The 27,694-nt window shown below is 41.7% G+C and overlaps 1 protein-coding gene across 2 annotated transcripts in view; it reads right to left on the reverse strand.

Moving 5' to 3' along the window:
* The window catches only part of ADCY2 (adenylate cyclase 2), a 370,486-nt gene that overhangs the window by 145,107 nt on the left and 197,685 nt on the right, over positions 1–27,694 (reverse strand). For both annotated transcript variants that reach the window (XM_080933614.1, XM_080933613.1), the window contains exon 4: positions 19,214–19,363. In XM_080933614.1, the coding sequence (XP_080789740.1) occupies positions 19,214–19,363 (150 nt within the window). The remainder of the gene's footprint in view (positions 1–19,213; positions 19,364–27,694) is intronic.

Genomic DNA, 27,694 nt, shown 5'->3' on the forward strand with positions numbered 1-27,694 from the left:
CCACCCATATTTTATCTATTATTTGAAATTTCATGCACATGTACAATGTATAATAACCTATCCATCACTACCTCCATCCAACCCCACATTAGACTCCTTACTCTCTCTCTAAACTTTATAGCTTCTTTCTGTGTTATTAAAAATCTCCTGAGTTCATTTAGTACTGACCATGCACACAGGTATAGGACCATTCACTGGGGTGCGGGTAGCTAACCAGTATCCATATCCCCAAGGGAGAGCGACTCTTTCTCCATTAGCAGCCAGCATGTGGCAGTATCTCCATCACCAAGGGAGGGGCTTTGGACGCTCCTATTCCATAGGAGCTGAAATGTCAGCTGGCTTGGTTTTGTGCCGGTGACTATGGCTGCCATGAGTCAATGTGTGCAAAAGCCATGGCATGTCTAAGAAGCAGTATGCACTGCTTCCTTCCCATCTGCTAGCTCTTACATTTTCCTGTCCCCTCTTCACCAGCGTTCCCTGAGTCTTGGCTCCCTTTTTGAGATTTCTGCCTTTGTTGGGTCTCATTCCTTCAGATGCAGATCAAGACATCTCAACCTTCTGATCATGTGAACCAATTTTATGCATGCCATATGAAAGTCTGCATTGTATGTGTGTTCTGTCTCTGGGGTCCATTTCTCTGAAACACTCTGATCAATATGCACCCCAAGCAGTCATAATAATAAGAAAAGTAACAACAACAACAACAATCAACTAAAGAAAAACTCTCACCTAGCTAACTAACTTAGAAGTATTATTGGATCACTTGGTCCTGGCGGTGACACACCAACTCAGAAATCTTGCTAGAACAAGAGCCAAAGGGCATTATGGGAAAGCAGCTATTAATCCTCATACTCAGATATATGTCCTTAGATAGCCTGGCTTCTAATACCTAATGAAGATCTAGAATTATTTGAAATTTTGATTGAAATACTTATGACTAAGCTAGGAACACTTTCTGAGTACAGAAGTTGTGTTCAGAAATTATCTCTCCCTAAGCAAAGGATACCTATTTGAATTTCCACCTTAAATATTTTCATCATTTGAAGACAATCTATGCATAGCATTGAGGTGAGCCTGGGTATTCATTACACTGCCCATATTGCATATCAACCTGGCATATTTCACAAACCTCTGTGTTTGTGTTGGGAAGAAATGTTATGAAGACATAAAAGAAGAGTAAATAAAAGAGGATGAGGTAATTACACCTTGCTGTGGGTTGCCCCGATGCTGTTTATATTCTGATGTTAGCTCTGCTCCCTTGAGAAGAGTTGTCCCTGACAAACAGGCGATCCCATATTCAGGATAGGGTTTACATCAATAAGAGTCATTTTTTTTTTATACTGGGTGTAATTCCTAAGAAATGTGTCTTTCCAAATACTTCCTCTGCGTCTTTTTCCTTTATACAAGGCTGATCTTAGACCTAGGACTGAGGGTTTTCAGTACTTTGTGGAGAAGGGTGATGGGGGTTGATAGGGTTTGATTGGGGCAGGATTCTCCTTGGCTGAGACAAAACAGGGCGATTTAAGGATGACAGTTACTCAAGTTGCAGCATTTCAAGAGAGTTAAGTGAGTGGACACAGAAGGAAGAAGTCTTTTTCTAACAACAGAATTTAGTAGATTTTGGACAGATTATTATAACCCTTATCTCTGGACTGGATGAGTCAGAAACAAAACCTTTCTCAAATAATGTTTAGAAAGTGAAGCAATTTTTCATGTTTTATGACCATATAATACTACGGAGTGTATTTCTCACTATCACAGGGAACCTAAAACTTCAAAGTTCTTGCCATCATTCATGATGAACGAGTCTTGGGTACTTGGAGTAGAGCCATCTTAGGGGCAGAAAATTATTTCCATGTCTGGACTTCATGGGGAAGAGAAATCCAAGGAGAACGGTTGAGAATGGAATTTGTCTTAGTCAAAGAGAAACCTGCCTAAGTCAAATCCTATCAACCCCCAACACCCTTCTCTGGAAAGTACAGAAACCCTCAGTTCTAGGCCTAAGATCAGTCATGTGTAAAGGAAGGGGAAGTATTTGGAAAGACACATTTCTTAGTAATTACATTCAGTATAAAAACATGACTCTTGTTGATGTAAACCCTACCCTATCATCACTCTTGGCTACTGGGCTTATGGGAATTGACATAAATTTCCCATAGTTGCATGGGAAAAGTTCAGAGTCATGAGTGACACTCATTTCTGAACATACTAAAACTATGCTCCCAGTTTTATTTTTATATTTTTCTTTTTCCCTCAGTTAATATTTTATTTTTCTAGAGAGTTCACTAAAAAACTTATGTACAATTAAGTACTAATATACCAAGTCCACGGTAGTTGGAAGAATACAAAGGGTTGACTGTGAAGAGTTGGAAAGGCACACCCTAAAGTGTTGGAAAGAATGACCCTACGGAGTGGGAAAGGTATACACTGAAAAGTGGAAAAGAGAGACTCCACAGAGGGAGAGTCACCTCACAGGGCCAGAAAGGAGCAGTCACAGAAGGGAAATGCTATGCTCAAGTCTCTCATGAGGAAAAGATGGTAGAGGAGCAGAACCAGAGAAAGGACATCTTCTGAAGATAGAGATTCACGATGAAACACAGCGCTTCGTGCAAAGCACACGCTAGTGAGAAAACTCAGTCCATGCCCAGTAGCTTGGCTCAGCAACCACACCTAAGAAGAGCTGCATTCACTTCACGGCAAGCTGCCCCCACAACATCTTTGAGATTTTTGTTCATTGTATATAAAGTAAGATCAATCTAATGAAAGAAATTGTATAGAATAGGTACAATTATTAAGTTTCATCGTCTGGAGGCTTTCTTTCATCAACACCGAAAACAATTTCACAGAAAATAAAATCCAAGTTTAAAAATAGCACATCTGAAGCGTTAAGGCTAGTAAAATGACTGTGCAAAACTGCAAGTGTGTCATATCATATCTTAAATATGATCAATGGCAACATATTTTACAGTTAATACTTGAAACTAGGTTTTCCTTTGGGCAAGGGAAACAAATAGCAATTCCAACCAATCCTTCCTGCTGATCTATTTCTTGCTCTTTCCCCATAGCATAAAAAGCTCAGTGATTTTATAACTCTCACCATTTAGTGAGAAACGGAAGGAAAATGTCCAACAGCTATGATCACAGAGTGATTCAAAACTCTTCACCTTTTCCTGGTTGCATTGATCAGCTTTTATATGTCATGATAAATGCCGGTTTGTATCCTGCCAGGGGCTGTAACCTTAGTTGGTTAATATGACTTTTTAAGGAGCAGGAGTAAGTCTTTACCAATGAAAATCTTGTCTGTCCTCTAGAAGAGGGCATCACGAGACACTATGTACTTTGCCCTACATCCTGGCAGCATAAACAGCCCTTGAGAAGAACTTGTCAGGGTGGGCTTTGGAGTAGAGCCCCAGGCCTTGGGCTGAAAGACTCCTATAGATCATTCATGTAGTTCACAATCCAGAGTGGCACTTCATGAACCATCTCTCTTTGCAAACTTTATTTTGCGAAGTCACCAAGGGGTGGTGACCTAACCACTGTGCAGTACTGTGTCAGTGAATTGTTCCTCGGTATCTTTTTATGCAAACAATACTCCCTAGGCAACTGTCCTACAAACAGATGGTTCTGTTCCAGGAACCACAGGGTCTTGCTCAATTCCCCTTTATTAGGATGTGGGAAAAAGTATCTCTCTTCTGCTCTTTTTTCTTTTTAAGTTGGCCCTCGTTCCATAAGATCCCACATAAGTAAATTATTTTTAGAGCCTTCTTTCCACATCCATTATTTTACCAATGACGTCAGCAGTGTCGGGTGTATACAGGGTTCAGGAGTTAAGAGCGCCATGGAGGATTCAGAGGTTCATGGAGGAAGACTCCGTGTCCTGGGAGCATTTTGTGTCACTCAAATCCATCTTCTACTTAGTTGCAATTGTGGAAGCACATGCTTTAGTTAATTATTATTTCAGAATTTCACTTAATGAACCGCCTTCACTAGCACTTAGTGCAAATGACCAAAGATCACAAGACAATGGCAGCTGCCAGTTACTGAAGGTCTCACGGAGGCAGCCATTGTGTGAGCATGCTATTTTTAAGTTAGCACACTCCAGAAGATGAAGAGAGGAAGAGGGTGTGCTTTTACTTTCTGTGTCTGGGTGTATGAGTACATCTCTGTTCAACATTTTATCTTGTGTTTTTCTCCGAGTGTAAGCAAAGCTGAATATTTACAATTAAAATAGTAGCTAGACCATGTGGCGGCACATCCCTTGAATCCTAGCACCCAGGAGGCAGAGGTGGTGGGTCTTAGTGAATTTGAAGCCAGCCTGGTCTATAGAGTGAGTTCCACAACAGCCAGGGCTACACAGAGAAACCCTATCTTGAAAAATCAAAATAAAATAAAATAAAAACACCCCACAATATGACATAAGAGATGAACATTATAACCTCTGGGTTAGAGTGAATGTCTACAGACAGGAAAAATGAAAGTGTAGAAAAGGGAACCATGCAAGGCCCAGTGTGTCTTACAGTTAAAAATATAAAGAAAAAAAAAGCAGCCATATCACCTTTCTTTGAAAGTTCACCAAAAACTGAAAATAATTTTAGAAAAATGTAAATCCATGGACGGTTGGTAAGATAGAAACCTACTTACAACAGTCCTGAGGCCTCATTTTACACATGAGAGGACTGAACTCAGACAGCATTTAGATTGATTCTTCCAGCATTCCAACATTTCCCCTGTCTCCTTCAGCAGGAAGGAGGAAGGAAAGGGGGGATCTACCTCTTTGCCCTTCAAGACTGAATTATTTCAGGAAAGAGGCCAACAATTAGGAAATACCAGCAACTGTCAAGGACAGTCCATCCACAGCAACTGCAGATGTTTAAATTCCTGAAACTGCACAGTTCACACAAAATAAGCATCCCCTTTCTGGACTGAAACTGAGATTTTTACCACGCACAGGCAGAAGAGAAAGATCAGTGATTTGGCAAGTTGGACTCAATGCAAGAGGATGTCTTATTCTTATTTTTAAAAAGTGTCTGGTCTCTTTGGTAACAAAAGCTGAATTACCACATGCGACCTTTCCAAATTTAGTAACTGGTGTTCCACTTTGATGAATATAAAAATCGATTTTCTTCTTTAAAGCTGTATGAGATTAAAGGGTAGACATTTTGTGTGACTTAAGCCAATTGAATAAATTATTTAGGTGTGCTTACACAGAGTATTCATACTTAAAGCAACAAGATTATATATAATATATACATACATATATATAATATTATATAATATATATATATAAATGTAATATATATAATATATATTGTAGTTAAAATTTATTGACATGTACACACATGTAATCAGGTCTACTAGATGAGACATTCATTAGCTCAGTAATCCTTAGGGTAAACCATTGATTTAACAAACAGACTTATCGCTCTCACTGTTTAGTGCCATTTTGACATTAATAATCATTTAGCCTCAATTATTATTTTAATAGCTAATTTTCTTACAATGCTTATTTTATTCCGACCTTTTTCTCTTTTTCAATTTGAATTGATAACTTCTCTCACTGAAGTAAATCTTAAAATAATCCTGTTTTGCTTAATTTGTATTGGTTTTAACCTATGTACGAATGTTGATTTGACTTGGCGTATGGACATTAAATGAAAACACCAGACGTCATTAGTGTCAATCCTCTTCTTCTCCCTCTACTCTCATTAAAAAAAAAAGATGCAAATCTGACTTGTCTTAGAGCAGTGGACTAGTTTCTCCATCCCTCTCTGACCTTGCAGCTTTTATGACCTCTCTTACCTTAATATTAAGGAGTATTATATCTGCTGTAGGGATTAAGGTGCCGGTTGAATAAATGAAGATTCAGGATCTTCATGGGAGAATCTCATATTTATCCATATGTTTTTTTCTAACACAGAAACATGTCTCTAATGATTTTTATTTCCCTCTTACTAGAAAGAGACATTTCCATTTACGAGCTGTGAACTCAGCTTCTTCCAGCCCCTCCCCAATTCAACCACAGTCCTACATCAATCATTAATCAGTAAAATGCCCCACAGACTTGCCTATGGTTATGCTACAGTCATGTTCTCAGTGGAGTTTCCTTCTCTCAGCTTGTACTTCTCCAGATTGGATAAAATTGAATTAAACTAACCAGAACAGCCTCTGTCCTGATATAACACACTGTATCTGACACATTCTGTTATGGTTAATCCCAGTTGTCAATTTAATGAGACCTAGAAATCATCTGGGAGATGGGACTTTGGGCACTATTGTTGGGAGTTATCTCATTAGTTTTAAGGAAATGGAAGCATCTACTTACTGTGGGTGGCATCATTCCCTAGGCTAAAATCCTGAACTGTATAAGTGAGCTGATTATAGGCATTTATTATCCCCCCCCCCCTTTTTTCTCCATGACCGGTAACAATGTGACTAACTGCTTTTTCAAGTTCCTTGTTGCCTTGATTTCTATACCATGAACAGTGAGACAAAATAAGCCCTCTTTAAAGTTGCTTTTGCCAAGGTATTTCCTCATAACAACAGAAAAGTGAGAGAGACACTTAACATTACCTTTATTTTGGCTATAAGAATTCAAATATCATACATTTGGTAGACATCTATCTTTTAGGTGGTGATAAAATATATACACCACAACTCCAAATGAAGTATGTGGTCATCTTTTATTTACATATTATAAAATTATGGGTAAAAATGTTGAAGTCACTTTCCTACAGTTATTTTGGTGTCAAAGGCGCAAAAGGATTTAAGCCTAAGCAATGTGGACCCAGTGCCAGGCTTGTAACAATTACATAACATTACCTCTCAATCATAAGTCAGGGGACATCTGTTAGGGACACTGTATTATTAACTAGGGCAAGCTGTTAACAGGCTCAGACCCTCCTGGTATTAACTGTGCCTTGGGAGGATTAATAGGCCACTTCTATGTGGTATGATTCTGGGTAGTCTCGGAGCATGAAATTCAAACTATGTAAGCAGCTGTGGGCATGATACAGAGGAAACCACAGGCACAGCATTTGATTATATAGATGTGACAAAAGATGACAGAGGTAGGGAAGGGGATATTTGAGATTGGGATGGGTAAAGGGAAGACATAAATGGAGACAGTGATGGAAGGATGTGGTTTTAGTCCAAGGTGGAACTTTGACAATGTGTGTCTATTGCATCAATGACCAAATGTCTACAAAAACTAATGAAACAACATACAGCACAGAGCCACAAATGATTTCAAAGCTGGTAATAAATTCAGACAGAGTGACTAGAAATCTTATGAGCCTAGGAAAGCTCACTCACACAGACGTTGAGACAAAGTACGCCTGTGTGTCCTGATAGGATTGGTGGGAGGAACGGGAAGATTGCTCTTGAAGGATTAATACAAGGGTAAAAGGATCAAAACCTGAAACGGTACCACTGACACTCCAAGAATGTCTTTCTCACTCATAATGGTAAGGGGTGGAGGGAGCAGAAACCGTGTATGAAAAAGAATCTATTTTCAATAAACAAAGAGACAATCTACTCCAGAACCTACCAGAGCCTCAGAGACAAACCATTACACATGCAGGATACATTTTTTTTTTCATTTGATCAGGGTGTTTAGATACTAGTTGAACACAGACATTAAGAAGTATTGTGAAAAAAATTTATCCCCCCTTCCCTTCCTTCCTCTCTCCATCTCTCTCCCTTTTTCCAAGAAGGAAAGTTGTGAGTCAGAGCAAGCAAGGAGAAGAGAATACTATTCGCCCGACAGCTCAGAAGGAAAATATCTTTCTCACTTTATTAAAAGAAGACCATAGACATGCATTACCGGAAGCACTGAGATAAGGGTAATAACATTGTCACAAACTGGCAAGTATATTCCAGGATGTAGCAAATCCAAATCCCCATGCCAGAAGTAGCTTTGTTGTTGTAGAGTTGCTAATCAGTGGTCCCGTAGGCCCCCAAACATCACAAGCTAATGGCAATGATATGGATTATGCTCCAGAATTTGAAACTTACGAGACATTAAGCATTTGAGTCACAGGACATGAAAATATTAAGTTGTACTTAGTACTTCCTTGGAAGCTTCATCTCCACTGTGTAGTTTTCATAGTGCTGGGAAGCTCTATACATGCTGTCAGAGAAGAAAAGTAACCATCCATGAACCAGATATGGTAATGACCAACTCGAAAAGATGTGTACATGGACACAGTAGTGGCATAAAAGTCATGGGAAGAGCCAACCATTTTCTGACTGTCCATCCAAGTCTACAAGATGACTGATACCTGGAATCACTTTTGGACTAAGAACCCATAGCTAGATTTGTCATAGTTCTAGGGGAGAATCTGCTACCATTATTGGGCTCAGTGGATAGACTATTAAACTGACTTCTAATGACTTATTTTTGTACTTCCAGATTAAGGCATGGTTCAACCCTTATCAGAGAAGCTTCTATTTCCAGAAGATGATGGTCAACACAGAGGTTTATAACTGTACATGCAGCAGAGGATGGGAGGCTGCAGAATGCTCAGCACTAAATGTAACATCCTTATCGAATTCTGTCTTCCTAAGGATAATTGCAGAAAGAGGGGGTAGAAGGACTAGAAGAGACAGACTCGGTAAATGCACACAAGGAGGCAGTGTCCTCTGGATATAGTATAGCCATGCATGTGAACTCACAGCAGCTATGACAGCATGAGCAAGCACCATGTGAATTCATGCATGAGCAAATCCCATCATAGTGAGGGGAGGAGAAAATATAGTCCTACCCCTCACTGAGGAGCTACTGGCACTTGATATCTCAATTGATTTTCTTTAGGATTGTTGCCAGTTGAAGGTTGACCACACCCCAGTGGAAGGCCCCACACTCATGACTATGTGGGTACCACAAACTCTACGTGATAGTTGAAAAGGGGAACAACCTTGACCATGTTTACATAGCAACTCTGAATGATTAAAGTATGTCTCAAATAAAGTAGACTAACAGTGATATTTGAAAGTGATTGGTTTATGCATTTGATGACTTGTTCAGGTTGGGATTTCTTAACCCTACAAAGGCTGGGAAGCAGTTACAGAATCATCTTGTTTTTCAGTTTTAGCAGAATACGAGATAAGGAATGCTCATTGTTGGGTTATATTAGAGGATTTTGCCCAAATTTAGGCAAATATAGAGTACTCTGAGAGAGCATTTAAGTAGACAGGTATGTTGGCACACATTTCATATCTCAACCTATAATAATATAATAGCTTATTTTTTTGTATTGAGGTTTGATCTTAGGCCTAGAGATTGCTAGACAAGAATTTCATTGATGACCTATAACCCATATCAACTATAGCTAATTTTGATTGTCATCTTGATGTGATATGAAATCACCTGGGAGACACACCTCTGGGTGTTCTCATGTGGGACTGACTAAGGTATGATGACCTATTTTTAGAGTAAGGGGTGCTTATTAACTGGGAGTCTGGATGCACAAAGTTCCCAGAGAAAAGCAGGACTTTGTGCTTGCTTTACTTCCGCTTGGGGGAGTGTGTTTAATGCTGCTGCTGCTGGCACCAGACACACTTCTTCAGATTTCCAACAAGGACTGAAGGCCAGTTTCTCCTTAGGAATCTTCTAGGTCTTGGAACCATCTGGAGATGATGCTGTCCAGATATGTAGATGGAGTAACTGCTAGGTTTTCAGCCTCTCCAGTGTGAAAGCTACCATGGTGGACTATTTGTATATTTTATATATATACATGCATATAGTTGAGTTTGGGATGTTAAAAGTAAAATGTGAATCCTGAGACTTCTTAACTTAGCAGAGCACAGAAAACTCACCAACAAGGGACAACAGAATAGATTAACACCTAGCCCCATGATCACCTATGCTATTTTTATACTGGGGGTGGGGCTTCTGTTTTCTGTCTTTATTTTGTACAACTTTAGTTTTAGCATGAGTTGAAGAAAGCTTTAGACAGAGATTTATAGAGTCTGAGAATCTTGGGGCAGATAAAATGGATAATTCGATTCTACATGGCACAAAATCCTCTTTGCCTTGCCCTCCTGTGAGATGCTTGGCTCCTCACAGGGACGACCGCATTAGTCGGCATTAGTCGGTAGCTTCAGAGAGATGAATGGGTTCTAGAGGAGTTTGCGGAGAGAGGAATAGATGAAGGATATGAGCAACAATCAGCTGACAGGGTCCAGCTTTTCATCTTTCTGTGCATGGACACCCCAAGTAAGAAAAACAATTTCCACCAAATATATGCCAAGTTAAAAACATTTAATGACCTATGAGAAGAATGTATTTTCCAAGCCCAACATTAGCTAAGGGATCCATTAGCAATGATCTCCACAGACTCAGACAATATAGACCATCATGCTCTCTTCCATGAGTAGAGATGGATAACAAGATGTGGAATTATTAAACTCGGTTTATACAGAAACAGCTAAGTTGCCATGAAATTTCTATATTTCTCTTTTTATGCATAATAATATTCTTGATCTGGCCTGTTTCAGGCTGCAGTCTGATAATGTTCCCTTCCCAGTCAAATCAAACAAAATTGTGAGGTTGCACAAAGTAAAAGACAGTGGCTATAAATGCTTATGTGCTGTCCTGAAATGAAAATTTTTCTTGAGGACATAAATCCTCAAACTTGAATTAAAGACAAACTTCGGGTTTTCTTTTCCCCATTATTCATCTGCAACTTTGAGAAGTCCTTTAATTCTCTCCAGAGTGGAATTTTCTACATGCAGCATTTGCTGTATGAACAGTCAAAGTATTAATCTTTAATGAAAGGCTATTCCCTGTTTTTCAACAAAGCTTTCAAGTTTCAGTCATTATTTTTTTTCAGGACATCCCCAAGAAAACATCTTGTCACCAAGGCCTATGTTTTCAGTCTTCCATGATTGTCTGTTCTCTTTCATGGTGAAAAATATTTACCTGCATGCTGCATGTGTCTTGAAGGACCCACTATGACACCCACTTCTAAGTACAAAGCCAGGCCTTGCTTTACTACCAAAGTTCACCAGCACAGACGTGAAATTAGGTCAAGAGTTGTATTCATCAACCCAAATCTTTGGGTTTTAGGCTTCATCTTCTTGCATACTGGGGTCATGATAGTATCCATGAACCAAGGCTTTAAAAAAATAGCTGGGATGTGTGTTTTGTTTCAGCAGGTTGACCTAGCAGGCTGCTATGACTTCAAGATTACAGTCTGTCTTTGATATACAAATTATATAACGTATAGTACATAAATTAGTTCTGTGCTCACACTATCTTCTGGAAGGAGCCAGGCTGCTTACACACATAGCAGGCTACACAAATGAGACTAGAGACTGGCAGGGAGAGAGCTCAGATCTAGAGGACAGGGGAGTTCTAACACTGCTACCTACCCTTGTTTAGTGTCTGACAGTTGTGGCTAGGCTCCTTCAGCATTGCTGTGATGTTGCAAATATCCTATGATGTGAGTCAAAAGAGAGAAGCAGAAAAGTAGGACTGCTTTCCAAGATGGTGTCAGTATGCTGGGAGCCACGGGGAACAGAGAATGTGAAATCATAGCCCTTGTCATTTAGGATCCTGTGGTCTACCTAAAGGATGCTGATCTGCTATAATCAGATCAAGTCTCTGAGCCATCCCCAGCCATTCCCCAAGTCATTCCAGCTATTGGTCCTAGAAGGCAGCTGAGCTCTTCTGCCCTGGTTGGGGACATGGGCAGGAAGAACATGGCTGTAGTACTACATTCACTGACATGCAGAATTTTCTATGTGGGCACATATATTTGTTGTTGTTGTTGATGATGATGATGAAGATGGCGACAACGATGACGACAATGACAACAATGACGTTTTTGAGGCAGGGTCACACTGGCAGATCTATAACTCACTATGGACGCCTGCCTCTGTCTCCCAAGTGCTGGGATTTTGAGTGGATTCCCCCAAGCCTGGCTTTAATGGCTATTTTCAACACTGCTTTTGTGATGTAACTTCACTGGCTTCAAAAGCAGAGCTTTAAACTTCACTGAGGCTTGAGTTTTTGTCTCCCCTTTACTTCCCTTACAGCCTTGTGAATGCGTCGTTTTCCTTCATAGCTTTTGGATATTTTATTAATGTTATCCCCTTTCCCAGTTTCCCCTATGGAAACCCCCATCCCATCCCACCTCCCCCTGCTTCTATGAGGGTGCTCCCCCACTCTCCTACCCACCCACTCTCACCTTCTCCCCTGGCACTTCCCTACTCTGGGGTATGAAGCTTTCACAGGACTAAGGGCCTCTCCTCCTGTTGATACCTGATAAGGCCAGACTCTGCTACATATGTGGCTGGAGTTATGGGTCCCTCCTTGTATACTCTTTGGTTGGTGGTTTAGTCCCTGGGAGCTCTGGAAGATCTGGTTGGTTGATATGATTCTTCTTCCTACGGGTTGCAAACCCCTTCAGCTCATTCAGTCCTTTCTCTAACTCCTCCATTGGGACCCCATGTTCAGTCCAATGCTTGGCTGTGAGCATCCACCTTTGTATTTGTCATGATCTGGCAGAGCCTCTCAGGAGACAGCTATGTCAGGCTCCTGTCAGCCAACACTTCTTGGCATTCTTTATAGCTTTAATGTTATTTATCTTTTAAAAAACATTTTCATTGTTTAACCTGTCCTAAAACCTGTGTTAGCTAATAGCAGAGTGGATCTAACATAGAATATTTTATATCCAGTAGTGTACAATAACATAGGATAAAAAGATCATTGTTACTCCGTATCTCTTCTGTAAAATGAGTGATTCTGAGTAAAAGAACAAAAGTAAGAAGACACACCATAATGCATCAGAAAATGTATGCAATGCACTGGGAATAGACAATCCATAATTTAAATAGTATTGTCAAAATGGTGCGCAGTAGAATAGGGAACACATCACTGATTCCTATGGGGTGCAGAGAACCTTTTAGCAAACAGTATTCTGCATTCTTTGGTCTTATTCAATGCTACATTAAAAAAAAGAGGTGTCCCCTTTGGGAGACAAGTTGTCTGTGGTTTACAGATACGTCTTCATGCCATCTCTCTCTCCTTGATGTGTGTATACATCCCAAGTCTATATCAGAGAAGGTAAGAGAGAGGGAGGGAGGGGAAGGAAGGTCCCACACTCTCACTGTGTGGCTATTTCATCATCTTTTCATACCTTGTGATTACTGGAGGTTCCCGCTGAATGTTCTTCTCACCATGAATCCTTCAGCCTTTGACTCACTGGACTGATATCCCTACCCACCTTATCACCTTGGCTTTTATTGAAACACACAATCCAGTTCTTCTTTCATCTAGTGACCTTCTATTATTTTAAAAGTGAACTTTCCCTTCTCGTTTTGAAGCAGGAATGGTTCACCTGGGACACCATTTCTCCTTTCCTTGAGGTGATTACTGCAGGTATCTGCCTGGAGTGGTCCTGTTGGTGCCCATCTCTCAAACTTTCCCATGAGCTGTCTGGATACTCAATTTTATTCACTTCAGTAATCATCTAGCCTGTATTACTATGTGTCAATGATAATCTAGCCTGTATAGACTATGCAGATATATAGCATCAACTTCTCCCTAGAGCCACAGTCCAAGTACCTGGAGACAGTGTGTGTGCCGGTACACTCCGTTTTGTGCAGTGATAGAGCTCAAACCAAGGGCTTCATACCAAGAGCGCTATGTTGCCAGCAAATGGGCATATTTTTAGTTGTTGTTAAGTTCAGGAGGAGTATCCTGGGTTATCTAGGTGAAGCCAATGTCATTGGAGGGGTCATCAGCAGGAGAGACAGTAGGACCAGAGACATAGAAGGAAGCAGGTGGGACAGATGACCTAGAAGGTGAGGGGACAGAATCTATCCTATTGCCTTTAGGTAGAAAGGCAGGGGCTAAAAGCTAATGGTTGTTGAAATCTTCTATAAGGTTAGAGAGAGGTAAGACTCTTTAGAAATCCAAACCCACTGGTGTCCCTTCTTCTTTTGGTCTGAAGAAACGAGGCCAGTGGGTTTGGGTCTCTAAAGTCTAGAACCATGAGTTAAAAAAAAAAAAAAAGCCTTGTTTTGTATTTAGCTATCAGGGATGCCACTTGTTTCATCAGCATCGGGAATCTGATACAATGTATCTAAAGCTAAGCACATCACCTGGCACCTTGCCGCTTTGCTCTCCTTTCCTCCCTTGAAAGGGACCAAAGTTTAGAGTCTCCATCTAGAGCAACTGCAATGCAGCCCGTTTAACACCCTTACAGTGCATTCTTGGTCTCTGTTGTCCTATTTGCAAATGAATGTGCTTGCTGCCCACCAGTTAGAGCTTCACTGGAGCTGTTGGCTGATTCTCTTCAAAGTTGAAGGAGGAAAGAAAGTCTGAATACAAAGACAGAAACTCGGCCCATTGTACTGACCTCCCAACAGGGCTCCACATCCAGGCATATCAGCCTTGCCTGGCTAGTGTTTCTTAATGAATGTGTGTACCGTCTGTAGAACCCACACTAAAATAAATCATGGGGAAAACACGTGTTATGTCTTTAATATAATGACTATATAAACTAACAAGGATTTCTTTTCTCTCTCCTTTTACCCCCTCATCCTATCACCCTCTCTCCTTATTCCTTGTTTCATGAGCAAGGTTTCTCTCTCTAGGTGAACCTCTCCTGGAACTTGCTGTGTAGGCCAAGCTGTCTTTGAACTCACAGCAATACATTTGCTCCGCCTTCCAAACTGCTGGGATTGGAGGTGTGAGTTCCTATGGCCAGTAGGCTTATCTTTCTACCCTGAAAAATAAATCAGTGTTCACTATAATCGAGGCAGCATCGATGATTTTCATTGCTATGGCAGTTAAGAGAAAGGGTTCCTGGTTTGCTCTGCAGTCAGCCCCCGACAATTCCTGAGAGTCAATTACGTACTCCACAGAGGAGCTGTTCCCAGGTCTGACAGAGGAGCATCTGCTATACCGTGGTGAGACGCTCAAATGTGACTGTGGCTTTTCCTGTAGAAGCTGAAGCAGCAGACAAGGGGAACTCTTCAGCCCCCAAAGGCAGCCTTGGTTCTAATACTGTGCCTGCATTCCTACCTAATAAAAACATAACTGCCGTTGCTTTTATATGTCTAAGGCAAAAAACAAAAAACAAAACAACCCCCCCAAACCACATCTCCAAAAACACTCTTATCAAAACTTTCATTTTCTTCTTCCTCTAAGCGTTATAGATGCTTTTATTCATGCACTAATAGTAATGTCTCGGAGGACTTCTCATTCGCATCTAGGGAAAGAATCCCAGAACTTCAACCAAATGCTTCTAGAATTGGGCTATTACTCCTTCTATGTGTCCTTGGAGCAACAGCTGTTAATAGGTCTCTTCCCGGTTGAAGACAGTTGTCTTCTGGGGAATCCACCCTCCGCTTTCCTCTCTTAGGCATGAGGAGATGAATTTATAACGCGAATCAAGATTTCGGTTTCTCAGACCTGTGGGGATATGAGCTCATGGTGAGGCATCTTTCACACGACGTTAGGATGCAGTATTGATTGTCCAAGTAATGACTGCAGAAACAATTTCCTAGCTAGACAGCCTGAATCTTCCTGGATAAAGGACTTAGGATATTACTACTTACATAGTGACTGTAAATCAAGGGAAGTTACTAGAACTGGACGCCAGCAAATGATCTTCACAGCCCTAGGAAGAGAAGCTGGAACTCAAGATCTGTGTTTGGATTGTGACACCACATGGGTCTTGGGGTCTCATGGGTTAACCCTTGGGTGCCCCCCCCAGTGTGTGTGAATTTTTAGATTGTTGTATGTGAATGTGGTTGTGTACATGTGGACCCCAGCAAAGTATAAAGGGAAAAGGACAACCCAGGTATCAGAACCAACCTTCCACCATGTCTGAGAGAGGGTGTGTTTATTGCTTTTAGCTATTTGAGCCAGGCTGTCACCTGTGGTCATTCAGGATTTCTCCTGTCTCTGCTTCCCACCTTCCCATAGGAACACTGAGGGTAAAGATTCTTGTCCTGTCTGTCTGTCTTGTAGGAATTCATACTCCGGTCCTCATGGCTGAATGGCCAAGTGTTTTTACCCACTCCATAGCTCTATTTAAAGCAAGTCGAGTTCTATTTTAAGCCAGATGATTTCTTTGTCTTATTTAAAAATCTTTTTTGGAAACAAACAAACAAACAAAAAACCCCAAACCATGTATTCTCATTCCAGAAAAACATTTTCTGCATTCCTAACAGGAAGAGTACATTCCAGGAGTCAATCTCTGGAGACAACTCCCAGCTTTCAGTCCGTTAACAATTGATGGACCAAACTCCATTTTATTAAACATATTTAGCAGATGCTCTGCTCTCTGCATCTTTCCTCTTGATTCTAGAAAGGATCTCTGCCTTCTCTTATGAATTACTAGTGAATCTATTCCCTTCTGCTACCTCCCAAGAGGGTCATATTGTCTCTGGGCCTTGGGAACCCATGACCCAGAAGCTGGGTGTGGGGCTGTGATCACATGGAGTCCTTGGCTCAGAGAGACAAGAATGCTATGTTCCTCCCAAGCTCTGGACCATGCCAAGGAAATGTGATGTGTTGATGATGTCAGTAGCCTGAACCACTGCTTTTGTCAAAGCCCTGAGTATAAACATTAGATTCTGTAATTGGCCTACTCAGAATTCAGTTTCCTGCAGTCTTGGTGCTATTTTGAAATAGAGTCTAGAGGTTCACTGTTTCTATCTGATCCAACCAGATGAATCTCCAGCCTTTGATGTTTTAATTACGTGTTTATGTATGTGTTTGTGTGTGTTGGGGGGCAGGGGGAGTATGTCAACATGATGTAGTTACCCGTGGAGGCCTGAAGAGGGCGTCAGAGCCATCAGCTGGAGTAACAGGTAGGTGTGAGCTGTCGTCCTATGTAGGTGCTGGAAACTGAACTCAGGTCTTTGTAAGAGCTCTTAACACCCAAACCACTTTGCTGTATTTTCTTTTCAAGAAAAAAACTATATATTCTAAAGCACTTGAATTTTACACCAGGCAGTTGTAGTCACTACCACTGGACATACAGGGACACTGTGGTGACCTCTCAGACTTATTGATCAGCAGATGCTTCAGAGTCATCCATGTTTCTGAAAAGAACACTGATAAATTCACCCGCCTATGAATCTGAAGGTGGTCTGTCTGTGTGGATATCTGTTTTTTTTTTTTTTTTTTTTTTTTTTGCTTTCTTTTTGTTTTTGTCTCCCTAGGAAGCCTTGAAACCAAGCATGTTATAGCGAAACTGACTGTGAATGAAAAGGAATATGTACTGACACTATGGAATCTTCTAGAACCCACAAATTAAACATGACTGGGCACCAATATATAAAGAATACCTGAACAGCTACCTAAGTAAACAATTGTCTATGGTTTCGACATATCTACTAGATAGTTAAATTAGCTATAAGCAGGCTTGAAGGTTTTTGGGAATGGACCCCCTTCTTCACAATCATTAGCTTGGAGAACTAGAAATGGAGACAGCAGGACTCTGTGAACTAAAATGAAAGAGGGGGGGGGAGAAGGAGGGAACAGGGGAGAGGAAGAAAGGAAGAAAGAAAAATAGACGGGGGAACCTGAGTCCATCTCTGAAATATGATAATCTGAATTTCCCAGAAACCTGTACATTTTACGGAGTGAATGAGACCCCTATAAGATCTAGATGGGTTGTCACCTCCACAGGAAAACACTGACCAGTGAGGGCTGCCCGCTGTAGAGATGTTAGAGATGACGCTGTAAAACCTGCCCCCAGTGGAGGTCAGCAGGATGCTCTCCTCTCTCTGACAGCACATTCACACTGCAGGGTTGCTCTGCTCTGTAATAGCCCCTTTGGCCACTGGACACTATCACCCCTCCAGTTTACCCTGCAATAAACTCTGTCTTTGTATGCTATATTTCATCTGGATTCTTTTGATAGAGTCAAGCGTTATAGAGCTGGGAAATTCCATCCTGAGACCCAGGGATAATAACCAGGATTGATATATATGCAGACTAATGAATTTAACATTAGTTGAATGGGACATAAAACGAAAAAATTTTAAATATTTACAAGATTTGCTAATAGTATCCTTGAGATACTGATGTTCTCACCTTAACACTCAATGTCCAGAACCATGTCTGGCACAAATGCTGCTCAACAAGTATTAGCTATACAGGTGAGCTGATGTTCCCATCTTGGAAAACAACAACAACAACTTGATTATTCTCAAATCTATACACAAAGAGAAATCCAATGCCAACACTTCAGCAGCGATAATTTCCCCTCCCACCACCAAAAATACATTTTGATGAAATATATAGAAGACGCTAATTTAATACAACTTTATATGGTATCTCTATTTGGACTATGGTCTATAGATAACATGGCGGCCAGTCCTACAGAGGAAGAACGCAGAGTCACTTTCTGTGTCACAGGGACCTTGAGATGGTGAATCTCCATTGTCCACTTGACTAGACACAGAATCAGCACCGGAAGGCACATCTGGGTGTGCTTAGGCTGGGTTTCCCAGGAAGGAGACTGACAATGGAGGACCAACTTTGATTGCTGGTGGTACCACACTGTAGACTTGGGCCCCAGAGAGGATGAGAAGAGAAAGCAAGCGGAGCACCAGTATCCATCTCTCTCGCCTTCCTGACTGTGCACGCAGTGTGTCTGCCTCACGCTCCCAACACCAGACTTCCTGCCACGATTATAGAGAGACTTCAAATTCCAAGTGCTAAATAAACCCATCCTTCCTTAACTTGTCCATGTCAAAATGTTTCTCTCAGCAGCAAGAGAAGCCAGGAACACAGCCTCCCACCACCACTTAAGACAAGGGATGCCCATTGCTAGACTGTGGGCGAGGTTTTCCTCCAGTGTGTCTGCTGTGTTTCTGATACTCTGGAAGACACTGCAGGTGTTGCCTGCACACACCTCTCAATGTCTTATTAGTTATGCTCTGTATTGTTTGAATACAGTGAGTGTGTCTCCCTAGGTACACCTCTGCACACCACTCTAACCCTCGTCCCAGGGCAGCCATGATCAACGGCAGCCACCAGTTCCTAATGAAACTCCTTCCTGATACTCAAGTGACCTAGGAGGATGTTTGTGATCCACGGAGTGGAAAACAGCTGCTGCCACACTGCCGTGACGTCACGTTCCTGTTCAAGCCAAGACGGATGCTTGCTGCTAATGTTAATTAATAGCTGGTATCCTAGAAATGCCCAAGATAGTACAGATATAGGATTAAAAACACATTTTACCTGCTGCCGTTTTTCAAACTCCAGCTTGATCCGGGACTTGATGCAATTACACGTGTCCCGATAGGTTTGCTGCAGGGCAAGCTCCATGAGGTGTTTATGGTAGGCTCCCGCCAGGTTCCCACAGATGAAAATAATCACGTTGGCCAGTATCTAAAGAGACAGAAGAGGACGTTTAATGTGGCAAGGACCCGACAGAAGCAGACTGTATATCAGGAAGAATCTTTCAAAAAGAAAAGACTCAGGGAATAATTTTTACTTCTGCTTCTTGACTGATATTGGTATTCTGGCTTGCCTAAAACAAAATCAAAACCAAAATAAACCAACCAACCAAACAAAGACAAATCTCTTAGGATTCTATCCCCGATGGCATGTGTCTCCTTTAGGGTCTCTCCCTGGATTTTGAAGTCGACGCTTTGTTTCTTCTGATGCAAACAGGATACCTGCCTTTTGCACCCAGTGAAGGGTTGGCAACCTTATGGATTTAATACCACTCTCTTGTCTGCTATCAGGACAAGCATATATCCTCCATATCTACTGCATTTGTTTCAAGAAGAGAGAGAGAGATGTGGAGGAGAGCTTCCCCAGCCAACCTGCAATCTACCATACTACTGTGACACAGTTTCAAGTTTGTTACACAGCACAACTGTGGTACCTGACAGATGCTATCTTCACTCTCAGTGTATCCAATAAACCTACATATGTGATTATCGCTTTTGTTTATAGACAAAAACAAGACAGCTGTGATTCTTTTGATGAGCAAAAGTGTGTTCTAAGAATTTAGATGGAAAAAGAAAACAATATGAAAGGAATCTGAAAACTGCCCCAACTTCCCTGCCCAGGAGGAAGCCTTCTGTCCAGAGGGTGGCATTCATCTACTTCATAGTCCTATTTTAAAATTTGCCTCTAAATTTATTTTGTCAAGGCACCCATCTTGTTCATAAAGGGTAGATTTCACGTCCACTGCAGCTGTATGCTTCGACTGTTTCATGTAACATAAAACTAATGGTGTTCGAGATTATAGAAATTATGTGTGGGCAGGTTTCAGAATGCTTAGTTAGCATTTCCGTTCTACGAGTCAGTCATGTCTGTGTAGGTCTTTATTGCTCGATAAAACCGTGTTAATATTCCACAGCCTTGCTTTCTGCACAGATGTCAACCTCATGTACAAAACCGTGATTTCCTCTCTGATCACTGCTTTAGACTCAGTTACTAATAATGTAAGATGTCAAAAGCCCTGCATATGTTTGTGCTTGGTTTATGATACAAATTTGCTCCCAAGATGCATTCCCTTTATATTCCTACCAGCAGGAGGTGACAATGACCATTCCTCTGTGCCCTTGTCATCTGGCACATGATTCATACACTGTAAGCTCCTCAATGCCCAGAGCTGAACTTGTAGGCTTATCTGGGAAATGGAGAGACACGCCCCACAACTCTAACTCTAATGGGACAAAGTTGGATCTTTTTTCCCTTTAAACATGTTTTGAATGTTTGTTGTTACTGCCGAACATTTTGAGGACTTACTATGAGATTGTGATAGAGACAGAGGCGGTTTACTAAGGTGAGAGATAGGCAGGGAAAGGTCTAGGAAGGCAGAACAGGAGGAGATTCCGGGAGGAACAGAGATGGAGGCAGATGTGTGTGTTTCTCTCCGTGCAACTCTAGCTCGATGAGTTTATTATTATTTCAAAGGATTTCTATAAGTCTTTTTATCTCATATAGAAGGGCAGTTTGTATCTTTGTCCACTGGATGTAAACTTATTATATAGAGGGTTTGTGGACTGAGAATTTGACATATAAACCAGTTTGATAAGCTACTGGGAAGATGCTGGGGAGGTCCCATTCTCCCAGGACAAAAGCAACAGGGTGGGCAGAGTGAACCGCCTGGGAAGGGAATCTCAGGGAGAGGGCGGCTTGCAGACTGTGTGACAGAGTCCATGTGCTCGGCTCCACACTAGAGCGGTGTCCTCGGCGTGAGACCTCAGGGTCAATTAAAGGTTAAGATCCATTTACTATTCACCTTCAGTGGCATCAGAAGGGCATTGTTTCCAAAGGCCTCATGTCTCCCGCAGACACGGTGGGCAGGAGACTCATCCCTGCACCTTTGAAGGTTCTCAGATTTGAGCTCCAGAGAATTATGGGTATTGTCACTTCATCCTCTCTGACCAACAAGTTTTCTTCTGACTGTCTCACTGGAGTTTCTCTGAGTAAAATATGGAGGCCACACAGCTTGTGTCTTCTTTTCCTGGCCGTAGAGAGTGGTCATCGGCGTCAGCTTTGCTGCTAGCCAAGCAGTGCATCAAATGGAGCCTCTCAACACGGCTGTGGAAGCCCTTCATCTGGGAGGCAGGCAGGGGACATGCGTAACCGTGCTTCCAAAGTCACAATGATAACAAAGATGGACGTGCTTTTTTTTTCTTCTGCATCTGCCTAATGCCTTATATCTTGACAGGCTGAGGAACAGAAGGAAAACAATATATTGATTCTAAATACTCCAAAGCCCTGGGGCGTGCAGGAGAAGAGAGGGACCATGTGGAAGTAGAATTAAGGTGAGGAGAATGGGCTGATAAACTTGTCTCGGTTTATCCAAAAAGAACTCTACGGACTGGGAGGAACCTTCGGTGCTGCCCTAGTAACCCACGTAGGAGGTGTACTCCACACTGGAGGCGTAACCCACATCGTAGGTGGCAGCTGTTCCCTCTCAGTCTCAGAACTCATATCTAAGACATTTCTTAATGCAACCACATTTTATCTTTACTCCATTAGTACAGGTAGTTAAAAATATGAATTTTGGGTAGGCCTCACTGTGTTTTTCTCTTGTGTGCTATATGCACAAGGAGCCCATTCATCTGTGATTAATGTGACATACATATATAGTGTGTAAAACTATCTCTATGTGACCCATACATATGACCCATGTACCCAAGTGTTTCATGTGCTGTGAGGGCGGCATGTGCATTTATAGTCCATGAGTGTATGCAGCAGCTCAGAGGTCCCTGAGAACAACTTGTCAGATTTCTGTAATTTCCACATGTTTCTTTCCATAGCTGGGCAGCAACACGCTGCCTCTGTGAGTGGCAGTCCTGGATGGACAGGAAGTCTTGAGGACATTCTTTTTGCTTGTTTTGTTTTCATTTTTCAAGACAGGTTTTCACTGTGTATCTCTGGATATCCTGGAACTCACTATGTAGAGGCCGGGCTGGTCTTGAACTCACAGAGATTCATCTGCCTCTGTCTCCCAAACGCTGGCATTAGAGGCGTGTGCAACTGTGCCCAGCTAGAAAACATTCTCAATGTTCTACTTGAGAGGAACCAGTTGCAGCTGAACAAGACTGGTTTGGGATTCATGTCCACACCATTCATAAACTCCTATCATATTTAGCCTCTATGAAATGGCCATCTGGCTTGCTGAAGATGACTCAGATCTCATCATCGCTGGAACTTCTTTCGAGAACGGTGTTTGGAGAAACACAGGGAATGAGGAAAGATAAGACACGCCTGCTGCTCAACTAGAAAATGCTAACTCTTTCCTTAGTAAGCAGAGCTGAAATAATAACAAATCAACTTAGTTACTATCCATGAGAGCTGACTCCCTTCTTCCTGGGAAAAGTGTCTTCAAAACAGACGAGGAGAATTTGGAAGCTAAACCCTCCAAAATATGAACCCAAGGTAAGAACCAGAATTAGCAAAGCCATGTCTGTGCCCCAATCATTCCAGCAGGGGGCGCCAGTGTAGCCTGTCAGACCAGCATCAACACAGAGCCTCGTCCACCGCTAGAGAATAGTAGCTCCTTTCTATGTTCTTTCTGGGGTTGCCTTGTTTACTTATTTCCTTTCTCAGAAAGGAAGTACCCCCTTCTAACGAGGTGCACCCTGTTCCACAGTTCCCAGGACAACTGTTGACTGGCTCAGATCCAAGATATCAAGAGAATGCTTATTCTCTCCAGGGCCAGCCCTGATGAGGGGCCCAGTCACCACAGCACTGTGGGTCGGAGTTCTTTCCTTCATTACCTCAGCCCTCTTCTGTCCTGTGCCTGGGGGCAGGCTGTTTTGGGAATGCTGCTCTGATCAGACCCATAATCGCAGACAGAAGTTGGGCTGTGCTCTGAGAATTTCGGGGTCCATCCACATTGCCAGTGTAAGGAATTGTGGGTAGGGGAGATGGTCCCATGGGTAAAGTGTTTGCAGTAGAAGTACAAAGACCTGAATTTTATCCGCAGTACTCTGAAAGCTGAGTATAGTGGCATGCTTCTGCAATCTCAACAATAGGGAAGAGGAAACAAAAAGGTTCCTGGAGTTCATCTGCCAGCAAGGCCATCCAATCAGCAAGCTTCAGGTTCGGGGAAAGATACCAAAAGTAAGGGGGAGAGCAATGGGAGAGATACTTGACCTTGTTGACCTCTTGTCTATACAAATACACATGCATGCATACATACAAATTCATATAATACACACAACACACATATACATATGCACACATACATACAGACATGCACAATGCATATACACATATACACATGCATAATGTATGCATTCATACATACATATTGCACACATACATACATTCACATACAGACATACATACATGCAGGATGCACACACGTGCACCATATACATACATGGACATACATGCACAATGCATACACAAACACACATGCCAACATATACATGCATTCATATACACACATATATGCACAATGAATATACACATGTGCACATACATATATGTATACCTATACACACAAACCCACAGGCACACACATGTATACATATGAATAGATGCACACATGCACAAACACACATACACACAACTTAGAAATTGTCTCATTAATGAAAACCTATCTGTTCAGGATAAGTGGGCTTGTGTACCTGTCTAGCCATGGGTTTGAAGAAGAGTTTCCTTCAAACTATTCATTCTTATTAAGCTTATGTTATCTTTACGTGGTGAGTATGTGGGTTGGTGTGTGTATGTGTATATCTGTGCAAGTGTTGGAGGAGGCTGAAGCTGCTGGATCCCTTATATAAGCTGCTGTAAGTTATTCAATTGGGTTCTGGTATCAGAACTTGGGTCCTCTGCAACCACACTATGTGCTCTTAGCTCTCCAGCCCTCTCTTCCTATCCCATCCTTCATTCTTGATGCCTTTCAACACTTCCTGGCTACTGACAATCAGAAGGAATGCATCTCCAGAGCTTTATGTGCACACACAAAGGAAAATGCACAAAAAGTAAATGACTAAGACTTAATGCCAAATGAAAAATGAGACTTTTTTTCTGCAGGAAAACTTATGAAATACTTCTCTCAATACCTGCTTTTTCTCTTGGTGTATGGTATTCTCTGGTTAACAGAACTGACTGTGAAATTTCAATAACACCATGTATTTACAAATATGACTAATGTCCTGAACCATTTTTCTTTTAGACTGATGTGGTCATGTGACTTCACATTAAATCTGTGGAAGAAATGATTAGGTTAAGATTTTGCTTTTTAAAGGTAACATCAAAGCCTTTTCCCAGAAGGCTGTCAAACAGAACATATAATAAAGAATCTTATTTCCACAGTTTGGTTTTTTGATAGCATCATGCTGTCTGTTTGCCGCTTTTATCTTGTTTCATTTGGCTACCCTCACCTCTGTCAGAAAGCAGGACAACGGACTTAGCCTCCTCTGAAAGGTTTGGAGGAAAACAAATTGTTTTAGATATGAACAGCAGGCCAGTTTTACCCTGCAGATTAAAACCAAGCCTTCATACTGTGCAGGGCCCAGGTCTGGAGTCTGCACTCACACAGCCCCGTGGAACCTCCTGCATCTGGTGGGTCTAGATGTGGGAGAGCTGTCTGACCTGCTCTTGGCTTCTCGGAGGTACCATGGTAGAAGGTCGGAATTTACCAGTTTTCACCAGTAAGTAACAATTTGGATCTTTTTCCTGCTGGCCACCCTCTTTCCTCCAAACACTTTCCAATCTCCGAGCTTTGAGGAGTCTAGACAGCACAGCACTATCCTGTTTCAGTCAAGGAAAGAAAATTCAGGAACCTGTGAGAGTAAACCCTGAGATGAACTTGTTTCCCAAGATCGGTGCTGCTGGACCAACGCATGTCCCAGTCTTTACCTGCAGAAGAAAAACCTTTGCTGGGGCGCTAAGGATTTCTGAGAAATTCAGAAGAGATGTGCATTTTTTAAAAATAAGGAACAGACACTTTTAATTATTTCTACAAGCTACTTGTGTCTTCTGATATCCAAGGCTTCTGTCATTTAAAGTTATTTTAAGTGGCTACAGTTTGGAGACCACAGGTACTTGGAGCCACATGCCCATGCATCTTCAGAGACCCTGCGGTCTGAAGAGATGACCCATCTGAGAAAATGTCACCTGGGAAGGAAACATTTAAGGATGCTAATTTATTTGAGTTTAAACACCACAGAAATGTATCAGATCCTTTAGGTGACAGCTCAGATCCCTTGTGACACTGAGATGCTATGCATTAAAAAGAGGCCAGTATTTATTTTCTTTCTTTCTTTCTTTCTTTCTTTCTTTCTTTCTTTCTTTCTTTCTTTCTTTCTTCCTTCCTTCCTTCCTTCCTTCCTTCCTTCCTTTCTTTCTTTCTTTGCTATACATTTGGGGTGGGAAATTAAAAGAGATTCAACAGAGAGAAATAAGTACTCATATATGCTGGGGGCGGGGTGAGAGGCCTGCCATGGCACAAGACCAGCCACCACAAAATGATGGCTTTTCACCACCAGGAAAACAACACCGTGTGAGAAGGGAAAGAATTTGAAACATGCCATCAATATGCAAAACTGCCCAGTGTCAGTCCAAGAAAGATGAAAGGGAAGATAATCGATAGCTGATCGAGAGCACCCTCCAAGCTCTGTGCATCTCCAGAGCCTCCCACTTGGCTGGTGACAGTGTCCTGCAGCTGAGAATGATCAGGTGATATCCTCCTCCATATCCTTCTCAATCATGGTTGTGGGAGATCTCAAGCGCCCCCTTAGCACTTCTCAGAATTAAATTATCCGTATGCAGTGGGCTCGGGGTCCCAGGACGCAGCAGTCTGATGGTTATTTTCTTTACCCTCTTTCATGATTTTGATACCTCTTCTTATAATAAAACCTATTGGGTTATTTTCTAGCTATATTTAGGCTGTAAAATGGTCTCAGGGCTGGTGCTCATGTTACAGTGCACTGAGTAGGTCGCAGGGGAGAGGTTGGGTTTTAGAACCATTTTTTTTCCCTTTCTGATGTGACCTTAAAATTTATTTAAAGGAAGGATGAAGTCTGGAAGATCAATACGATCTCAATCATTTCTTCCTACAGATAATTATTAAGAACACAGCTTCCCCCCACAAAATGGAATTAACCACACAAAAATCTAATGCACCTCACAGCTCAGTGGCTGCAAACTTGAACTGACTGAGCCCAGGCCATTCTGACTGACATATTAGAATGTGTGGAAAGAAATAAAATTCAGAACTCTGTGGAGGAAAACTAAACAAGGCTCCCTCACGACTTCTGGTTCCTGCTTTCTGCAGAGAAGGGCACTGTATCTCTGGTGACTTCAAGCTGACAGGACCATCTTAACAACAGGCTTATCAATGGGAACAGGAAGATGTATCAGATGAATGCTACAAAGAAGTTACAATGATATAAACAAGAGAAGCACAGAGTGGAGGCTTCATTTTTTTTAACTTGTATTGTGTCTGTTTTTTGACAATTTCCTATATGTACAGCATGGTCCTGTTCACCTCCATGTGAGAACCACTTTTTAAAGCCATATCACACTTCATGAGTGGATGGGCAGGCTTTTGTGGTAGGTCAATGGGGAAGGAACTGCTAGAGTCGCAGCCCACTCTTTCCATGGCTTGAATCCAGAACTGGGGCCAGTTGTTTTTTTTTAGCATCTCTACAAAGCAGCCTGTAAGACACCACCTTCCCTCCTCATGCCTCTCTTCCACAGCCCCAGTCTCGGAGCTCCTGTCTTTGCTGAGGCAGAACCCTGATGTGTGGGTGATTCCATATGATATTATGTTATCTGGTAATGATTGCTTGAACTGTACTGATAGCCAATAGAGGTGCCCATGTCTTAGACTTTGAAAGTCTTGAGTCCTTCCTCCTCCCACGATCTTCTGACTCTTGTTGACAGACCCAAGGAGTCAGGGTGTCTTCAGACTACTAAGCACCTTCTTGATGCTGGTTTCTGGGTCTTTCTAAATCCTCTATCCTATGGGAGTGGCATATTGTCTTAGCAGGATGTATTTTAACTGACACATCCAATGTGTTTTCAAATGTATTCGAGCATGTAAGTATACTGTTCCTACAAGCCCGATTTTACTAATTTTTAGTATGCTTTTCTAAGGAGCAGTATATATAATTTCTCTTGTTATAATCATTTTGGCAGGATTACCTTTTTCCAAGAGAATTTAAACACACTTTTCATTAATTTAGACTCTAATTAATCCGAATCAACAAAGGTTAATTTCACTTAAATGCC

Source organism: Micromys minutus (genome assembly GCF_963924665.1).
Source record: "Micromys minutus genome assembly, chromosome: 20".
NCBI classification, from domain to species: domain Eukaryota; kingdom Metazoa; phylum Chordata; class Mammalia; order Rodentia; family Muridae; genus Micromys; species Micromys minutus.